General features: G+C 39.3%; 1 protein-coding gene across 2 annotated transcripts; it reads left to right on the top strand.

Moving 5' to 3' along the window:
- The first annotated feature begins 577 nt into the window (after nt 1-577).
- Nucleotides 578-17,489, top strand: CCNJ (cyclin J). 2 transcript variants are annotated; one of them, XM_037496194.2, is made up of 6 exons: nt 578-713; nt 1,284-1,393; nt 6,557-6,767; nt 13,612-13,911; nt 13,999-14,158; nt 14,775-17,489. In XM_037496194.2, the coding sequence occupies exons 2-6, from the start codon at nt 1,325-1,327 to the stop codon at nt 15,184-15,186; spliced, it is 1,152 nt and encodes a 383-aa protein (XP_037352091.1). In that variant the 5' UTR covers nt 578-713; nt 1,284-1,324; the 3' UTR covers nt 15,187-17,489. The 2 variants fall into 2 exon arrangements, with proteins under 2 accessions (XP_037352091.1, XP_054546081.1); XM_054690106.1 differs by having other exon boundaries at nt 697-713; nt 14,035-14,158.
- Nucleotides 17,490-20,453: the final 2,964 nt, after the last annotated feature.

Raw genomic sequence — 20,453 nt, 5'->3', positions numbered from 1 at the left:
GGATTTTCAGAAGCTTTTGAGGTGGAACTTTACGAGACAACAGAATTTCACCGAGAAAATGGTTTAGGGGCGGCGGAAATGGCTCAAGTACTTATGGAGGAACTGATAATCCCCTCGGAGCCTCCCCGAGGACGTCGGGGGCCGCTGGAACGCGAGCCGTGGCCCGACTCGGCGCGGCGAGGGCGCCCACGCCAGGCTGGGGCGTCGGGACTCCGCTCCGCGGGTTCGGGGAGCCCGCCCAGGTGCGCAGCAGGTGAGCGGCGTGACCGGGTTGGCCGCCGGGGGAGCGACGTTATCGTTTCTCCCGCGCTCCCTCCCTTCTCCGCAGCTCCGCGGGCCGGTCTCGCGGCGGGCGCCGGCGGGGCTCAGGGGCCCCGCGCAGCGCAGGACGCCGCCGGGGCCGCCGCTCGGGCCGGGCCGGGGCCGCCGCGCCGCCGCCGGGCGCTGCACCTGGGCCCGGCCCGGCCGCGGATTGGACGGCGGCGCTGACCCCGCTGTATCGCGAGACGAGATTGGCGGCGGCGGGGCCGCATGTGCCCGGCGCTGGCTTTGTACGCGGAGCGCCTGCCGGTCCTTTAACAATGGGCGGCGCGAGCGCCCCGGCGCTGGGCCGGAGCTGAGGCCGGCGCTTGGCGGCCGACTGTCCGCAGCATGAGCGGGGCCGGCGTCCCGCGCGCGCCGGCGGGGCTGGGGCTGTGAGGCCGCGGGTCCGGGTAAGGGAGGCCGCCGCCGCGGGGGCTGCCAGGCCTGGGCTGGGCGCGGGGCACGGACCCGCCCGGCCTTTTGTTCGCTTTTCTGGGGCCGCGCGGTCCCGTGCGCTCCTGGGGGCGGCCTGGGTGCGCGCCGGGCCGGGCCGCGGAGAGTCCCGGAGGAGCGGGGCTCGTCTGCCCGGGGACTCCCCGCCGCGGGCGTTCGCCGCCGGGCTTCTCCGCGAGCGCGGGTGTCAAGTCGCGGCTCCGCAGGGCCGGCGGGAGGATTCGAACCCGGGACTCCGCCCCACCCGCCCGCTCTTCCGAACCCGCACCTGGGTCCGCGCCTGGGGAGCTCGGGTCGGAGGAGCCCCCTTTTGCGCGGCGCACAGTCGGGTAGTTCTCGGAGGCAGCCAGCCTCCTCGCTGGGCGGCTTGTCCCTCCGTGGGGCGCTAGGGGGTGGTTTCGATGGGCGCCGGCTGTAGGCCGAGTGGGGTGCGGTGAGCAGCCTCCCGAGGAGGCCCGCGGTCACACCCCCGCCGGGGGTCCCCTGGCGACGGCTGGCCGTGACCGCTTCTGGGGTGTGTCTTACAGACTCGAGTTGCCGCGTCTGGCCGGGCGTGCCGCGGGGTCCCATGGAGCTGGAGGGGCAGTGGTGGCGGGGACAGCTGGCTGCCGACATTCACCAAGCGCTTCGGTACAAGGTAACTGATGCCCGACCTTGCCATTCAGTGTCTTGCACCATTTAGTATGCAACTCACCCCCTTGGGAAGTCAGGTCAGGTTTGACCAGTAGCTTCCAGGCCAGAAAAGACGACTTTGCTTGTTTGTTCAAGGTTAATTAATTTCTTGGCTTCTTCCTAGGAAGCATCAGAAGAATCTGCAATTTAAATGGGGGAGGGGCGTGGTCGGTGGGAGAAGGAAGGTCTCGAGGGACATTTTGATAGTCTTGTTTCAAGTTGGAACATGGATTTGATCTTTTACTTAAAAAGATTGCACCTTGACTTTTTAATGGGCAGAACAGCCTCTCTTGTGCTGCAGTGGCTGTTGCATGCAGCTGTTTGTTGTGCCACATTTGTACATAAATCATTTCCCAGTCTTTCTAATAACTTGCTGTTAGGCCGTGGACAAGTTACATAATTTTTTGCTTTCCAGTTTTCTCATCTGTAAAATGAGTAATAATCGAATTGCCTTGAGGCAATAGTGAAAATTAAGATAGTTAATACTTGAACAGCATTTACATATAGTAAGCATTAAAGAAATGATAACTATTATTACTCTATCCTGGAGACACCATGTTTTGGGGCTGTTCAGAAAGCCTGGAGGTAGAAGGAGTTAGCTGCTCCTTCCAGCTAACATCAAAGGCAGAAGAAGGTAGACCCAAGTATTCTTAATAGATATGGGGTGGGGGGAGGGACAGAAATACACTTTTCTGACACAATTCAGTCTTGCTCTTAAATAACTATTTTTTGTTTTATGTCACATCTCAGCTTTTGGAGTTTAATCTACATCTTTGATGACCAAAAGAGAGACCATTTGCATAATTAGCTCTAACTTGACTCAGTTTCCCCTGGATTTGAACAACCTTTTTTATGTATAGAAAATGAGAGGAGCAAAACATCTAACTCTTTAATAAAAAGGATACTGATTCTTACAGTTGAGAGATCCTTGGATGATAGTAAACTTGTATTTTGATTTAAAAAAAAAAAACAGGTTAGATTAGAAAACCTAATTCTAACAAATTGTTACATGGTCCCCTTTTCTAAGGTTCCAGATTTCTTATTAATTCTGACAGTCAGCCTCTGAGACACACTAAATATGTGTCATTTTACCACAGAAAGATCTCAACTATTGAATGGTTCTCTGGAATTTTAAGAGTTGCGGGATTTCCACTTTGAAATTGTCCAGATCCCTTTGATATATTTTTTTGCCTGAAAGATGTCATCTATTAGTTTTAAGTGTTCTTTTCTAAGTGTCAACGCTTTACCCGTTATAATATAGTAATTATTTGATATTAGTGATATATATATTTTATTTTAAATACATGGACAAATATTGAAAACATAGGCTTCAAAGATTTTTTTCGCTGATTTCATGGTTTCCGATCCTTATATTTTATGTGTAATTTTAATTCTGTGTGATTACCTGAATTAATTTTGTTGTTGAGGTTGGAAGCACATAATTATTTTTCCAGCTAGTGTAGAATGCTTTTGTATATTAGACTCCAAAGAGGAACCAAGGGGTAAGACAAAACTGTTAGGGCAAACTCTGAATATGAGATAGCACTGGATCTGAAGTAACATCATTGAAAATTTATCTTGGGCCACCTGTGGCATGCTGCGTTGTCTTTATTTTATCTTTAAGCATTGTGTAAGCCACATTTTTTGTAACCTGACAATATGGCCACACTTTATAAAGACTTGTTAATCAGTAAAATGTAAACATGTAGAACTGAAGATACCATTGTTGATAGTACATTGAAATCAAGGAAAGTTAAAATGAGCTTTTCTGATTGAAAATGTCAATTCCAGGCTATTAAGTGATTTAGTTTGATTGTCATATCCTTACCTATTCAACATATATAAGTGCCTACAGGATGCTATCCCAGGGCCTCCCTGGTGGCACAGGGGGTTGAGCGCAGTGCTGTGAAGCTGTCCGCAGCCTCTGCAGCACCTCTTTGATCCCTGGCCGGCCAGGGAGATACCCACATGGCGCGGCAGACCTCTTCTGGCTCGCCTGCTGTTCCCCTCAGCTGTGTATTTCAGTTGATCTGCCTGTTCTGCTCCCCCTCTCTCTCTGGTGAATCCTCTCGCCCTCCTGCATCTGTGGCCTGTACCCCAGTTCTTGTATGAATACGTAAATCTTTTTTTTTTTTTTAAAGGATGCTACACCAGGTGTTACCGTGATAACAATGAATGAGACAAACATGATTCCTGCCTTTTGGGTTTAATATGATACAATTCAGAGCATCTGAATTGAGACCTTCCTTTGGAAGTTACTATTTGGACACTACAGTACAAAATATTTTCTGTCAGTACGGAATCGCTTTATGCTGCCTTTTTATACTCATGCCCTCTTCCCTCCACCCTTCATGTTCCTCCTACCCCCAACATCCTGGCAACCACTAATCTTTTCTTTATTTCTATAACTTTAATCATGTCAAGAATGTTAAATGTATTCTTAGTATATGACCTTTTAGGATTGATTATTACTCAGCATAATTTTCTAGAGATCCATCAGGTTGTTGGACATTAGACTTTTTTATTCCACTGTTTTGCTATTAAAAACAGTATTATTGCAAAGGACCTCCTTAGATATATGGTAAATTCATAGGTCTAGGATTGCTAGGTTAAAGGCTATCTTTAAAAATATATATTGCATAATTGCTCTCTAAAATAGAGTATATCAGCTGTCAACTTGGCCAATAATACAGAGGAATTCCTATTTCTACTCTTAACAGCATAAACAAAAATTAATAAAATCTAATGTGGTAAGTGAAAAACAGTGAGATTCCTTAGTTTTGATTGAGAAAAACATCTTTTTATATTTCTTAACCCTCTTTAACTTTCCCAGTGAATCGTATGTACCTACTGGTTTCTTTTTTCTTATTGATTTCTAAGCGTTCTCTAATTTGTCCTGTGTTTTGAAAAATGTATTAAATTCATCCATTCTCCCCTGATTTGAAATGCTGTTGTTACTAAATAGGTTCTGCTATCCAAGAAAAAGGAATGTCTTTCTGTGTTTTCTCTTTCATAACTTCTTTGGAATTACAAAAAAAAATCATGTAGTTAGGCAAATATAAGGTTATTTCTAGTATTTTAATTTTTTATTAGTGTATGTGAAATCTGTTTTCTAACTAGTATTAATATACAGAAAACTGCTGATTTTTTTTCACATTAATTTTGTAACAAGCCATCTTACTGAATTATTACCACCTATTTTTTTCTCTTGATTTCCTTGGTTTTTCTATATGCAAATTCTATGATCTAAAAAATTATTTTGTTCTTTTTTTTTTATTTTGTTCTTAAAAGTAATTTTTTGAGTCTTCATTTCTAATAATTAGAACATTGTATTTCCTTTTCTATTTCAATTGATTAGTAGCCACAGAATAATGTTAAATAATATTGTGATTGTAGCACTAGAATGCTGTTGTTCACCTCCATGTAAGATGCTAGCTCTTACAATTCAGATCTTTTAGCGTTCCTCCTTCATTGAAGGATCTTCTTGCTCAGATGCTATTTTGGCATGTATGAAGATGGGTTGGGTGTATTTTATGTGCATTTTTATTGTGACTTATATTAATGGATTTCCTAATATCAAACCATCTTTGCCTTCCTAGTACAGCAATTAATGGTATATTCTTTGTATGTTACCAAATTACATTGACAAATACTTTATCTAAATGTTAGTACTTCATTAAATTAGTCTGACATTTAACTTCCTTTTTAGTGTGTGTTTTGTTGAAAAATATGCACAACACAAAATTTGTCATTTTAACCATTTTTCAGTATACTCTCCAGTGATATAAGTTGTAGTCACATAGTGCTACTACCATCACCACTATCCATCTTTATAACTTTATCTGCCAAAACTGAAATGCCATACTTAATAAACAATAACTGCACATTCCCCCTGCCTCCCAGTCTGTGCTAACCACAATTATACTGTCTGTCTCTGTAACTTTCTGCTTTAGGTGTCACATATAAATAGAATGATGTAATATTTGTCTCTTGTGTCTGGCTTATTTCACTTAGCATAATGTTCTCAACATTCATCCATGTTGTTGCATAATTCAGATGTTCATTCCTTTTCAAGGCTGAATAGTATTCCATTGTAGATGTATACCATGTTGTGTTTATTCATCCACTGGTGGATAATTGTGTTAGTTGCAGTCCCCTTCTCCCACCCCCTCACTTTTTGGCTATTGTGAATAATGTTGCAGTGGATAGAGATGTACAAATATCTGCCTAAGCCCTTTCGATTCTTTTTGATCTATACCAAAAAGTAGAATCAATGGATCATATGGTAATACTATGTTTAAATTTTTTTAGGAGTTTTAATATTGCTATTCACAGTTATTGCACAATTTTACATTCACACCAGTAAACAAGATTTTGATGAAGTCTGATTGTCTATTTGTCTTTTTTTTTTTTTGCCTTTGCTTCCGGGGTCATATTCATGTTATTTTCTTGTACTGTGATACCTTAGTATTTGCATTATACTCATCTCATAAAATGAATGTAGACCCTTTCCATCTATGGAATTGCCTTAGTAGTATAGAAAATTTCAGATTTTTAAAAAACAAGTTCATATGGTATAGTTCTGAGATTGAACAATGATGGGGAAAAATTTAGGTGTATGAATCTATGATGGCAACTGGAGGGAGAGATAGTGCAACTGCTGAAAGGGAAACATGATTAGAAGATAGTAGCAGATATATACTCGTCTTCCCCACAAGTATAGTATAATATGCAACACAGTAGGAACGTGGCGTGTGTTTGTGTGTGGGTGTGTTGGGGTATAGGAGGCATGGTTGATATTTTGATAAGGGAAAAATAGCATTGCCCTATTAAAACGGTCTCTTGCTAGAACATCCATTCCATAATGCTAAAAATACCTATAATTAGTCATGTCAGGTGGTTAAGAACAAGAAAAAGTGATCTTAAATTTTAAATGCCCTTCATTATCCTTTTTTTTAAACACTTTATTAAATGCCATTCTTGCCCACTGTTTCACTTATGTTTCAAGAAAAGTGTTTTTTAGGGGTGTGCAGCATTAACATATTGGGGGAAAACTTGTCTTTGCGTCCTTGTGAGGGTATTTATCCTATATCCTGTGTTAGACTAAATATTATTCCTTTTGCTTTAGGAGCTAAAGTTACCTTCCTACAAAGGCCAGTCCCCTCAACTCAGTCTGAGAAGGTATTTTGCTGACCTGATTGCTATTGTGAGCAATCGCTTCACACTCTGCCCTTCTGCCCGACATCTTGCTGTATATTTGCTGGACCTGTTTATGGATCGCTATGACATCTCTATCCAGCAGCTGCATTTAGTTGCACTTTCCTGTCTGCTTCTAGCAAGTAAGTATGAATTTGATTGACTAGAAATTTCCATCATTTATATTAAAACAAGTTTATGTAGAAACCGGGTTCCATTCATTCCAGTTTACTAGTATCAAGCTTATGCTGAATGTGCTTCTGGCACAATAATTCTTAACTAGACATTTAAAAATTACTTTGGGAGTCTTTTAAAAACATTTATGCCTAACCCTACATCCAGAATATTCTGATGTATGCCACTCCAGATTTATTGACCCAGGATCTACTTCAGAGGATCTGGGGTTTTTTGACTTTTTTAAGTTCCACAGGCAATTCTAATCTGCCTTTCCAATGAAGAAACATTGTCTTAAAAGCAATAGTTCTCAACTAAGAGCAGTTTTGCCCAACAGGGGACACTTGGCAATGTATGAAGACAGTTTTCATTATCATCACAACCTGAGAGGATGCCATTAGCATCTAGTTCGTAGAAGCCTGGGATGCTGCTAAACATCCTGCAATGCACAAGACAGCCTCTCACAACAAAGAATTACCTGACTCAAAATGTAATGGAGCTAAGATTGAGAAAGTCTAAAATGTACCAGACTTGTATATTGTCAGATTACTTTTCTACCAATGACATAATGAGTTGGCGTAATAATCTAAAGGTTCACATGCAGCTGGTGCAAACATGACACCTTTGCTTATGGATTAGGCACAACTGTGTAGTAGATTGCAAAGTGGAATCTGAAATAACAATACTTGTTACTAAATGCAGAGTGTACTGTTTGGCCTCTTGGTGCCTCTTTCTCTTGATGTCTTCATGTAACTCATTTCATTGTTAGTTCCTTGACTGAACAGAAAGAGGGTAAGTTAAGGGATTGAAATTGAATTTTCCTTCTTTTCGTAATGTGAAAAGATTATATTTGATGCCGAAGTTGAGTTCATTGTGTACTTTTTATATCATCCATGCCATTATAATAGAATATTATTCTACTTCATTACTACTTCAAAGTAGTGTGTAGAAATATAGACTGCCTTCATTTTTAACTCCCACTTGAGTGTTTGGAATCCGATTGGCTGCTTTGAAAGAAGCAGTCCCCCTATACTCTGCCACTAGACTTTGTGAATTTGTGCTTTGACTGTAATAAACCTATAACCAAACACAGGTCTGTGTGGTATTATTTCCAGTCCTAATCTCTCCTAAGATTTTCTTTTCCTTCCCTTATTTTTCGATCTGATGACTTCAGCAACTGATTTTGTCTCCCTGAAGGTATTTTGTAAGTTATTTCGAATTGCTTGTGGACCGTGCTGAATGCAAAATAAGACATCACCTTAGTGATAACTTTCCACTGCCAATGGATTAAGATGGAAATTCCTTATTATAATTATATATATAATTCAGAACTTTCATCTTGACCTAGCTCTCTTTCTAGTCTTATCTGCCAACCCTACCTACTGTACTATAAACCTAATTTTTATGAGAATGCTAGTCATTTCCTAAATATCTATACTTTTCCTTTAGTCTGTTGTCCTCTAAGATCCAGACACATCTTATCTGCTTCTATTTCCCTCATTCCCCGAAACCTAGACAGGTAATACTTGTACATTTATAATTAACCTTTAATTTAACCTTTAATAAAGGTTTCATCCTCATAAGCAGTCACATGTATAAGTCTGTATATGTTTTATCACTGGCTGTGAAACCTTTTATGATATAATAGTTTGCATTGGATTGGAAAAACCCAGACTTGTCAAGTTGGATGTTTAAGAATCCACAGATAAGAGGACTTCTTGTTATCCTACAGAATATTAGTTTATTACAGACTCAGACACTAGAAATGAGACATGCAAGGTTGGTTATATTAAAAGTTTGGGATCATTAATGAAAAGTGACCTTTTACCTGATGTGGCCATCACTGCCCTTTTACCACCTGCTCTATGCCTCTGAGTCTTGTGTGGGGTGAGCCTTGGTAGACTGAAGTTATGAATGGATAGTGAGTTCAGGCTGACATATTTGTGATTAGAGCTTGCCACTCACTAGTTAAGTTTTTAAATGAACGAGGAGTTACTAAACTAGATATTCAGAAATTACATGTTACTACCAAAGTTCACCCAGGAGTGTAGTTAAATAATACACATTAGAGCCACATTCCTGCACTTTCCACAATTTGGGGAGAGGATACTTTGTGTACCATCTTAGGCTGGTTGGAATGGAATTTTCAGTTCTTGTTTTTAAATTATGTGTTACTGTTGGTTTAAGATCATGATCAATTTATTTTATTGAAGATTGTTTGATTTAATCTATGGGGGGATATGTTGTTACTTTTGGCTCATTTCCCAGGAACTAGACTAGGTTCTGTATTTGCTGTGGTTCAAATAAAATTTATCATCTATTACATGGCCATCAAATAACTCCTCCTCCTCTGCCTGTTCTACTGACACCTTCTACCTTTCCTTCTTGAGAAGACTTACTTTTGTAATCTTCCTTTTTCACTGGAGAGTGGGGAATTATAAGATAACTATCCCCAGAATCTCAGTCCCTCTCTCAGTAGGCAGTTGTCAAAAGAATTCAAACTATCAGTTCTCTGCTAGGGTCAGGAATCCCAGAGACTGGCCCTTAGTAGCCTCAATAATCTCTTCTCCAGTGTGTTAACTATATTGCAACAGTAGTGAACTGATAGCCTGCTGTCAGTATCTGATGTTTTATATTTGTGGATTCCATTCTAGTGTTTCTTGCATGTTTATCTTATGTTTGGATACCAGTGGTATCTCTCCAGATTAGTTACCATAAGCCATATTCAAATAATCCTATCATCAGGGAATGATTGAACTTGGTGTGTCCCCCTCTTCCAGCTGCTTCCTGTTTTGGGATGACAGCCTGTTGTATAAAAGTGGAGAACAGTTTATAGCTAATGGGACCAAGTGACAGTTGGATTCCACTTATAAAAATAAGTTGAGAGGCTATAAGTAGTTTGGCCAAAGACAGCACAGCTTCTCAGTTCCAGATACTAGTGCATTTCTAGCTGGTGTACACAGTGTGTACACTAGTGGGGGTAGGAAGAAAGGGTCTACATAGTCTCTGATTAAAGAGTAGTGTTTAGAGTGGGGATGATAATGATTGATCTAGGTTTGATTCTACAGCAGTATGAATTTCAACAGTGCTTAAGTCTCACATTACTTAAGACACTTAGAGGGGTTTTTTTTGAGGATCAAATAGGGTAAATTAAAAAAACACAGTAGAAAATTGAAACAAACGTTATGTAATTCCTTCATAAACTGTATAATCCTTAGTCTAGCTTCCTAGCCCTGAATGTTTCTGTCTGATTCTAGAATAGATTGATTTATCCTGGGAAATTTTCAAATTCCAAGTCTTTTACGTGTATACACTGGTTTCTCTTGGCTTCTGTCATCAGCATTGAACTTGTAGAGCACATGGAAAGCAGTCTTGGAGATGAAGCTTTTGATAATTTGCTGGCTGTCTTGTGTAATTAAGACATGATCTTGGAGTCAAAATGAAGCCAAAAGTGAGATTGAGCTAATAGTAACAATTTGACACTGCTTTCTCTTTGAGTGGTTCACAAAGCTTTTTACTTTACTGAGAGGTGAAAAATTGTATTTCACAGTTGATTTTATTTACATCTCGATTTTAATGAGAATAGAACTTTTTTTCCCTATGAATTGCCTTCTTGTTCTTTACCAATTTTTTTCTGTTTAATAGTCTTACAAGTTTGTGAGCATTCTTAGTATATATTGAAGATGACTTTTCCCCTACATACTAATTAAAGAATAGGATGTGTTTTGGCAGAGCTCACAGTGACTTCTGATCCATGCCCTACTACCAGATATCTGCCATTCTCTGCTGGCTCTGAAAATGTGCTGGTTTCCATGACTGATATGGACATTTCCTATAAAGGAAAGGCAACCTGATATTTTCTTTATTTTATGGCGAGTAGATGTGAATTTCCTGTACCCTCATTTCCTCTTTGGGGCCTTTATCAATATAATCACATGGCTTCTGGTATTTCCTTTCAATTGAAGAAACTGATCTTTATGATCTGTATGTGGAATTGTCCATAAATATAAAATAACCACACATAGAGCTTTCAACACAAAGTATAGATATACAGGTAACTCACTGATGTTGTCACACATTTTGAAATGCTTCAGTATTCATATGAGTGTTTCTATCACTATATAATGAAAAGTTCTAGAAAACTTAATCCTGATTTAAATGCCAAGTATAGTTATTTATATACTGTGCGAGTTATTTTTAACTGCCAATCAAGATACAAAGTCTTTCATATTTGTAATAGCCAAGTACTTCATAAACATAGAAACCCCATAGATATTTAATAACAAAACTTTTGACTATTCTGGTAGTCATCCCCATAACCCAGCGTAATGCTTTGGTCTATAAGTACAGATCTAGGAATTAAAATATGTCTTACTTTTGGCTTCCATTTTTATTTTGGCTCAAATTATTTGAGCTGCAAAATGGGTCATAGAGAATTTTCAGTGTTGAAAGTTTTGAGGGGGTAATATGAAACATTCTTGACCCTTCAACTAAACAGTGAATTATGGTGTGTTAATTTCTTCAGAAAAATTTCAAGCATAGTATAAATAAACTCATTAATTTTTACAATATTCCTTTGAAGTACGCTGCCCTATTGCTGCTGCTACACAAATGTCAGGGCATTTTGAAATCCTTAATGATTCATTCAGAGGGATTGGACATTCCTAGGTCATTCTCCTTACGTAGAATTCTACTCTGTCATACTGAAAACAGTGGATGCCTCGCCTCTATCTTTATGCAGTGAGGACTGGATGCTGGATGACTATCCTAAAGACTGTTTAGTGCTTTCAGCTGCTGGTCACAAAATTTGTGAAATTCGTGTTTTTGTGATTTGTATTAAGGAAAGGCTTATGTAAAGTTTTTTGTTCTTTGGATTTTTTTAAATGGATCAACTACTTCCCTGTAATAACATTTAATTAAGAAGGGTTTGAATCTAAAGAAGGTCAAAATTTCTAGAGCAGAAAGAAATGCTAAGCTTCTTTGGGCTTAGACTTTTAGAAGTCATGAGCTTAGAAGACAAAACCTTATACCCTAATTCCCCTGTCCTAAGCAAAGACCAAGATAGTCAGGAGTGCATTATGAACTTAAACATCTGGTATAAATGGTACATTCTGGAAGAGAAACTTCACAAGGAAACTCACTTGATTTCTCCTGCTCTGGCAGTATTTCTGGCTCTTCTCCTATTATTTTTATTATATTTTTTATTGAGGTAATTTTGGCTTATAACACTGTATAAGTTTCAGGTTAATAGCTTTTTATTTCAACACCTGTATGTGCTACATTGTGATCACCACCAAAACTCTAGTTCCATCTACCACTTGGTCCCTATACTGGTTTTATCTACCTGTTATCACCCTGATCCACCTTAGGTAACCACTATTCTGTTGTCAGAATCGAGTTTATTTTGTTTTTAAATTGTTTTTAAATTGTAACATTTTAAAATTTTGAACAAGTTTGTATTAAACCTTTTGTGAGAAAACTGTACTAACTGATATGACTGCTTTAAGCCTTGATATAAAATAGAACATAATATTGGTGGTGGGAGGAGCTTTAGTTATAATTTCTCTTTTTCTGTGGGCTACCATGGGACAAAGACCCACAAAGATCTGAATATAAGTCCTTGGTTCTAGTGCTACATCTGGAAAATCATCATAGTACTTGGTGGTTAGTGAGTTTTCTCTAGATATCAGTTCTAGAGATACCAGCTATGAAAATTTTATGTACGATAAAATGCTTTTGGAAAGTAACATGTAAGATAGTATATAACCTGTAGAAATTTAATCTGAGGCTGAAGAGGAAATTTTATTCTTCAGCCATGCATATATGGATGACTATTTCCTGAAAAGAAGTTAAAGCTTTTGAATAATGAAATTCAACCATAAAATGATCTTTTTCCTATTTTGCTTTGAGTAAGGAGATATAAAGTATACGCCCCTCATTTTGTTTTGTTCTGTAACAGACTTATGTAGGTTTTTTGTCTTGAATTCAGAAGAGGAGAGATCTTTTTGTGGAATGCAAACGTTTATGTTAGGTATTCACCTACTTTCCCTCCCACCCCAGCCCCCAATCTGTTTCTCTGGAATTGATAGTGTACTGAAATATGCCAAGATTACACATTTGAAGCTTAACTCTTATAACTCTATAACATTAAATTCTTTTTTTTAATATTTATTTATTTATGCATACAAGAACTGGGGTACAGGCCAGACATGCTGGGGATGAGAGGAAACAGTGGGGAACAGAACAGGCGGATTGACTGAAACACACTGCTGAGGGGAGCAGCGGGCGAGACAGGAGAGGTTTGCTGCGCAGTGTGGGTCAGCTCCCTGGCCAGGGATCGAACTGAGCTGCAGAGGCTGCGGACAGCTTCATAGTGCTGAGACAACCCCTCAGGGCTTAGGGTGCCACCAGGGAGGCCCTATGACATTAAATTCTTTATATTAAATTCTTCTAAATAAATGTGTCTTCCACTTATTCCCCAAAAGATATCCTGAAAAGATACAGCTGGTGAGATTTAAGAGGGTTTTTCCATTGGCACTTACAACTGTTTTTGTTACACATCGGGACACAGATGAAATGCTTAAATGTTCCACTTTTTTTAAGGAAGGGCAAAGAGTGGGGAAGAAGGTACTGAGGGAAATGTGAATATGGGAACCACAGTGTTCTGGCACCAAGTGTATCTGCCCAGGGTAGGAGAAAGCAAGTGTTCAGATCCAAATCTTTGTAGTGAGGCAGCAAGTCCCATTTAACTGACTAGACCTATAATGATCATGTACCTAACATTCTCCTCCTGCCCCTTTCTTTTCTTGTAAGGTAAATTTGAAGAAAAAGAAGATAGTGTGCCTAAGCTGGAGCAGCTTAACAGCCTGGGTTGTATGACAAACATGAATCTAGTGTTAACAAAGCAAAATTTGCTACATATGGAACTATTACTGTTAGAAACCTTTCAGTGGAACCTCTGCCTTCCAACAGCTGCTCATTTCATCGAGTATTATCTCTCTGAAGCAGTACATGAAACAGATCTTCATGATGGCTGGCCAATGATTTGCTTGGAAAAAACTAAACTCTATATGGCCAAGTATGCAGATTACTTCCTGGAAGTATCATTACAAGGTGAGTCGTTGTGGATCCCAGTAAGTGGCTTGTGAGCTTGTGACTTGTGTATTCTGTTGCTTAAGTTCATTTTTGATGTCTCCACAGATTATGCCTTTCTAAATTATGCACCTTCTTTAGTAGCTGCTGCATGTGTGGCTTCTTCAAGAATTATTCTTCGTCTTTCTCCAACGTGGCCTACAAGACTGCATCGTCTTACTGCTTACTCCTGGGATTTCTTAGTGCAGTGCATTGAACGGCTATTGATGTAAGCCTTTTGTTCTTTTGTTTTTAATTTGTCATTAGTATTTTTCTCATGTAAAGGGACCCTAAAAACTTCTCAAAGGCACAGTGCTTATAGGATGCTTATTCTCACAGCTGCTTGCTGCCATGAGCAAACAGCCAGAGTTGTTCTCTGGAATGGAAACCCTTTGGGGCTACAGTTCAGTTCGAGGTTGTCATTGCTGGTATGATCCTGGGTTCACGACAGGGAAAGAAGCAAAGCTTGTATGTCTTTGAGCCCATAACTCTGCAGTCAGTCCAGGCAAGTCTGTTGCATTCCCCATTTCCACATCTTTGAATTCTGGGGACAAGGCTATCACTAAACTAGCAATTGCACTTAAATGCTTATTGCAGACATATCTCGTAAGCTGGAAATAGCCCTCAAAGCTACCAGCAGCCAGGTTCCAAGGTTTTTGCCAAGTGAAGGAGCATGTAAAAGGATTAAGATATCTCATTGTTGCTGAAATTACGGTCGCGTGACTGCTACCTAGGCAGTGGACCAGAGCATGGAATTAGCTGTTAAGGAATTGGGGATGATGCATAAGTTTCTTGAAAATTCCTCCCAAGTAACATTAACAGTTTCCTTTCTCTTCATCTTGCAGCGCTCATGATAATGATGTAAAAGAAGCTAACAAACAGAGAGGACAGGCAGGGCCTCAACCAGCACAACTAAGTGTGTTCCAGACAGCGTCCCAGCCCTCTCGGCCAGTTCACTTTCAGCAACCTCAGTATCTCCATCAGACACATCAGACCTCACTGCAGTATCGCCATCCTGTATCAGAACAACAAAGCTGTCAGCAGATTGTATCTACCACACACACCTCATCTTACACACTACAGACATGTCCTGCTGGCTTCCAAACTAGCGTTCAGGGCCTTGGCCACGTCCAGACTGGTGTTGGGATGTCATTGGCGATACCAGTAGAGGTTAAACCCTGTCTGAATGTTTCTTATAACCGGAGTTATCAGATAAATGAACATTACCCTTGCATTACTCCATGCTTTGAGAGGTGATTACATGTGAAGGTAATACCTAACCCAGACTGTTTTGTGACTTGACGCTCTGGGGAAAACTTTTTGTAAACTTCTCTTCAAAAAGAAAGGGATAAAAATGACTTCAGAACTCTTCAGGTACCAAGACCAGGAAGATTAAATAGCCCTTTCAAAGCACCATGAATATCTGGGAGGACTAAGCAAACACTGCAAACATTTCTACAGTGTATCTGTCAAATCCTGTCACAAGTCCATAGATGACAAAAATTTTCAAGCCCTGACTGATGGTCCAAGTATTTCAGAAATAATCAGTACACACAGAAAATTTGGACAGACTTCAGTTCGCCATTTTGAGATCTGACCTGTGGTGGGCTTTGGGCCTAACGTTGGCTTATGTATGTCAGAGACTAATGTTTAATCTGTAGACTTGCCAAATAGTCTTTTTATGAAGGAAAGTTACAGTATTAATTTTTGAGGAAGTCCTTTTTTTATTCTGCAGTTTGAGTTATATTTTTGATTTACAAATGAACTTTTGACCAAGTTTAAACTAATGAATTACTATGCTATTCCAATTTTTGCATAAAAAATTTCTTTTAAATGATTCTATAACTTCTTATCACACATACTGTAGGCATCTCGATTTATGTACTAAAATTGGGGACTAGATTGCTTAAAATCATGGTCATAAATCTTTTTTTCCCTAAGTAATCAACCTCAGATCTTCAGAATTAAAACACATTTAACTCAGGGAATTTGTACTACTTGGAAACACTTAACTAATGCAACATGCTTTGGGGATGTTATAATATGAACTACCTTTATAACATTGGTTAAAATACTCCTGCTAGGCTGTGTTTTCAAATGATAACATAACTGCAGCTTAGACTGAAGACATGGTGGTTCCTATCGTTCGTACCGCATAAATAGGTTTTTTAATTCCTCAGTGCAATGAGTGATTTACACTGAGATTAGATATTACTCTAAAAAAGTTTTTGCAAGGGGAGGCATAGCTAACTGTAAAATGTCAATACTAGAATAAAGTTCTGTAGGCTTATTTTGGAGTGGAGTGTGGCCATGGTAGTTCTCAGGTTGTGCTAGAGCAGCACTTTGATATGTGGAAGACAGGTTTTATAACCAACCTTTGAATCCACCTAGTCATTGTAAGCAGGCAAAGGCTCTGATTACTAAATTTCAGTAACCACTTTTATTGGATTGGCCCCAGAACTGCCCTGGGGCCAATCATGCTGATATTTCATCATGCTGGTATTGAGTGAACATGAGAAAAAGGGCAATGTGGGGGTAAAGAGTTTGGGGGAAATAAACTTTAAAAAGAAAAAAATCATTGTAATAAACTGTATACATTGTGCTCTTATCTGTGGGAGAAGAGATTTGGTGAAGGGGAAACTTTCTGATTTAAAAATTAGTAAGGTGTGTCTTTTTTGTGTTTTTTTAAAGATAGCACTTGAATAGAAGGGAAAACTGCTTGGCAGGTATGTGACTGCCACAATATGCATTGAAAAACTTCATAAGATGTGGGTATGCAGCAGGAGTCTCAGTAATCAAGCCAATGGCTGTCCTTGGGAGGGGACTCAACACAATAGATCAATCCAGATGGCTCCAGTGGATGAATGTGGGGTGTGAAGGGCTGGCTTCTGCCAGTTTGAATTGAGAATGTCCTTTCCTTAAAAGAATTGTGACTTTTATAATTAGAGTACTTAGTGCATGATGTGGACTTACTAGTCTGATAGACAAAACAAAAAACCACTCAGGTAAGAACACTCAAGGCAGTTTTCAAGCATGAAAATTGTTTTCTGAAAGCATCATCACTTCTTTAGAGAAGGCTGCTAATTGGATTTTGTTCTTACCTCACGAAAACTTGAATTATTTGGGAGAAAGTGGGTTCAAAAGAGAACATACCTTCCACATTCAGAACCCAGTAACCTGGAGTCCATCTTTCAGTATTCTAACTACCTCAGTAATGCTATGAATGTAAGATAATGGGACCTGTATCCCGACTTGAAACAACAACTGGTGCCTATGGTATTAATGTCTTGTCAGATGCTTTTATTGATTGGTTTAAATGTCATTCTTGTTGTAGAATATGCCTTTTAAAAAACTTAACATTTTCCCAATTTATATTTAAAAAAGCTAAAGAACACTGGATTAATTGGGGGGGGGGGGAGTAGAATAAAATGAATAATTGGTTGCGATTGCTGCATACCCAGAGTGGGGTGGGATAGGGTGGTTCGAGAACCAGAACTATTTTTTAAAACATTAGGTTTCAGTATAAATACAACTCAACTACTAGTTTTTTTTTTTTTTGGGGGGGGGTTGGAGCTGTGTGGGTTTTATTTTGTTTAATTTATTGATTAGTCTTTAAAGTAGGTTTTTGGATTTTTGTTTTTGAGATTACCGGACCATCATTAAATATGTACTGTGAAGAGAGAAATGATATGTATAAAGGGCTTTACCAAAGTCCACTAAATAATAAACACTACTCAAGTACAGACTGCAAACCAAAATGTATCTGTGTTGTGACATTAATTGCAAATAGCAAGTATGGTGCTAAAGTCTACACCAATGGAATTAGATGAGTGCTATGCACTTAATTTTAAAATAAACCTAGTTTTCAGTAAAATGGTTTTGGTGTGTTTTGTTTTAAATATAAATGTGATGTATATTTTTTGTAGAAGTCAGACTTGAAATCATAATTACACTTAATAAAAGCCATCCAGAAATAGACCATAACCATAGTAGTCAGAAGCATTTGTCCTTTATGATTCCATACTGAGCATCAAAGCCCACAGAAATTTACAGGACACAGATTTTGGCCTTTTGAACTTAAAATCAGTTGTTAGGACATTAGCAACTGCAGGTTTTAATTATTAATGCAAGCTTCAGAAAATCTGAAGTCTGATCTCAAAAGTAGGGCCATATGGTCAGGGGTGTGTGTGAGGAAGAAACGGTCAAGAGCGAGTGATGATGGTCCGTTATGTTGAATTGTAAATACCACTTGCTATTTACTTCAAGTTTGGCAGATCAAATTTGTTCTGAAGAGTAAAATTTTAACAGGGCTTGTGTGGTTTAGGAATGTATACCCCTAAAAAGGGTGTGTATGTGTTTTGAATGAGTCCTGTTTGTGGTCACTTGCTGTCACAGTGCCAAGGTTGAGTAATAGCACCATCTATTAATATACAGTGCATTAATAGTGTTTTTCAAGGCTGAATTTAAGAAAAAGATGAGGCAGCAAACATTTTGAACCAGGGCAGGTAGCTTTACACTGAAGATTCTGACTCCCATGTGACAAGTTTATATTCATCAACTGTCCACAAACAGTGTAAGATTCGCTTCCCTAATCTCAGTCAGCTCACATTTAGCTTGATAGGAGTAGCACACATTAAGCAATTAAAATGGGAAGCCCAGAACCCAGTTTAATATTTCTTCTAAAATTTAAAACAGATTAAGAAATAAAGTAACAATTATAGTCAGTTGAAAATATTACAACCAGGCTCCTGTTTCCTATGGAAAGGACACCTGCTACCCTGCTACATTCTTTTTTTATTAAAATGTTTCTAAAACTTTTTTTTAAAGACTTTTTTTTTCAAGTTTACAGCAAAATTGACAGGAAGGTTATTTCTCATGTACCCCTGCTCTCATACATGCACAATCTCCCCCAATAACTTCCCTCTCCCCAGAATGGTACCTATGGTTTACAACTGTTGAACCTACGTTAATACATTATAGTCACCCAAAGTCCATAGTTTCATAACATACTTCATTCTTATACATTCTATGGATTTAGAGAAATGTGTAGTGGCATGTATCCACCATTATTTTGTCCTAAAACTGCTCTACCTACTCATCCCTCCAAGTGCCATCACCCACCAAAATCCACAACCCTGGCAACCACAGATCCTTGTTTTCATAGCTCTTTTTCCGGAATGTCATGATTGAGATAATATGGGAGAGTTCCTGAGTTCCTAGTTACCAAAAGGCCCCTGACTCAGACCAGAACTGGGAGGGAAAGTAATCCTTGTACTTGGATATAATTAGACTGGTTATTTCTAAGGTATTTTCCAATTCTTTCAAGTTTCTGAGACACAGAAGCTCAAACCTTTGTGGATCTGGCCCTTGAGTTAGTTAGAAAAGCTTCAGTCTGGCCAGGTAAATATGCAGGAGCGTCTTTATCCCTGAGGATACAACGCAGACTGCACTAATCTGACTGAAATTCTTCCCTTTATACTTTGTTCAACATTTAGACAGTGAGGACAAACTCACTGAGAAGTCATAGACGAAATAAGGCTGAGTGGAAAAATTGACATTGGTTTGTGGTATTTTGAAAACGGAAGAGAATACAGATTTTTTTTTTTTTTAATAGAGGCATGTTTTATTTATTTATTTGTTTGCTTGTTTGTATACATGCACTGGGTACAGTCAGAAGCACGGGAGGGTGAGAGAATTCACCAGAGCCAGAGCGGGGAGCAGAGCAGGCAGAAGGACCGAAGTACACTGCTGAGGGGAGCAGCGGGAGGCAGGAGAGGTCTGCGCGCCATGTGGGACCCTCCTCCAGTGGCCGGGGAGCAGCCGGGGATCGAACCGGCGCTGCAGAGGCTGCGGGCAGCTTTGCAACCTAGCGCTCAACTGCTGCGCCACCGGGGAGGCCCGAGAATACAGATTTCTGTGGATCAAAGATACTGCTGAAGACTTGTGCTGTGATACAGTGATTTTAGGAAGAATACTTTCAAGTGTGCAGGCTAAGTTTGTAAGAGGAGATGGGAGTCAGGAAGCTTTTTGTAATAACAGATCAAATAACGGAGGTATATGGATATTTAGCAACACAGATAAAGGGAATAGAATTGATAAAATTGGATGATGGGTGAAAGAGAAGAAAATGAACTATAATTCTATTAATATAGGAGGAAATCACAGGTAAGGAAAGTCTGACTAAACAGAATTTATGGTATACTATCAGCATTATAAATGTAACTATGGGGACAAAAATACAATGCATTATTCTGTTTATCAAGAGATACAGAAAACAGTCTATACAGTAAATATTTTAAAAGATATATAGAAAGTACAACAAAATAATATGACAGTACTGGGACCAAATCTATCAAATCAATACATGTAAATTAAACCCAACTGTAAAGAGAATTTCAAACTAAATCACAAAGCAAATATTAAATCTACACTGCACAAAAGAGCTACAACTATAATAGTATGGCTTAAAAGAATGAAAATAGAAGAATGAATAAAATTGCTAAAAAAACAAACAGCAAGCTCTT

Source organism: Talpa occidentalis, unplaced genomic scaffold (assembly GCF_014898055.3).
Source record: "Talpa occidentalis isolate TD23 unplaced genomic scaffold, MPIMG_talOcc4v2.1 talOcc4.8, whole genome shotgun sequence".
Lineage (NCBI taxonomy): Eukaryota > Metazoa > Chordata > Mammalia > Eulipotyphla > Talpidae > Talpa > Talpa occidentalis.
The sequence above is the reverse complement of the archived record's forward strand: the minus strand, read 5'-3'. Positions and strand labels throughout refer to the sequence as shown.

What these genes read in the sequence shown, in the direction of transcription:
- CCNJ (XM_037496194.2), top strand. Translation starts at nt 1,325, where the DNA reads ATGGAGCTGGAGGGGCAGTGGTGGCGGGGACAGCTGGCTGCCGACATT. An exon ending in TTCCTGTCTGCTTCTAGCAA is followed by an intron (nt 6,768 to 13,611) that starts GTAAGTATGAAT and finishes TTTTCTTGTAAG; the next exon opens with GTAAATTTGAAGAAAAAGAA. An exon ending in CCTGGAAGTATCATTACAAG is followed by an intron (nt 13,912 to 13,998) that starts GTGAGTCGTTGT and finishes ATGTCTCCACAG; the next exon opens with ATTATGCCTTTCTAAATTAT.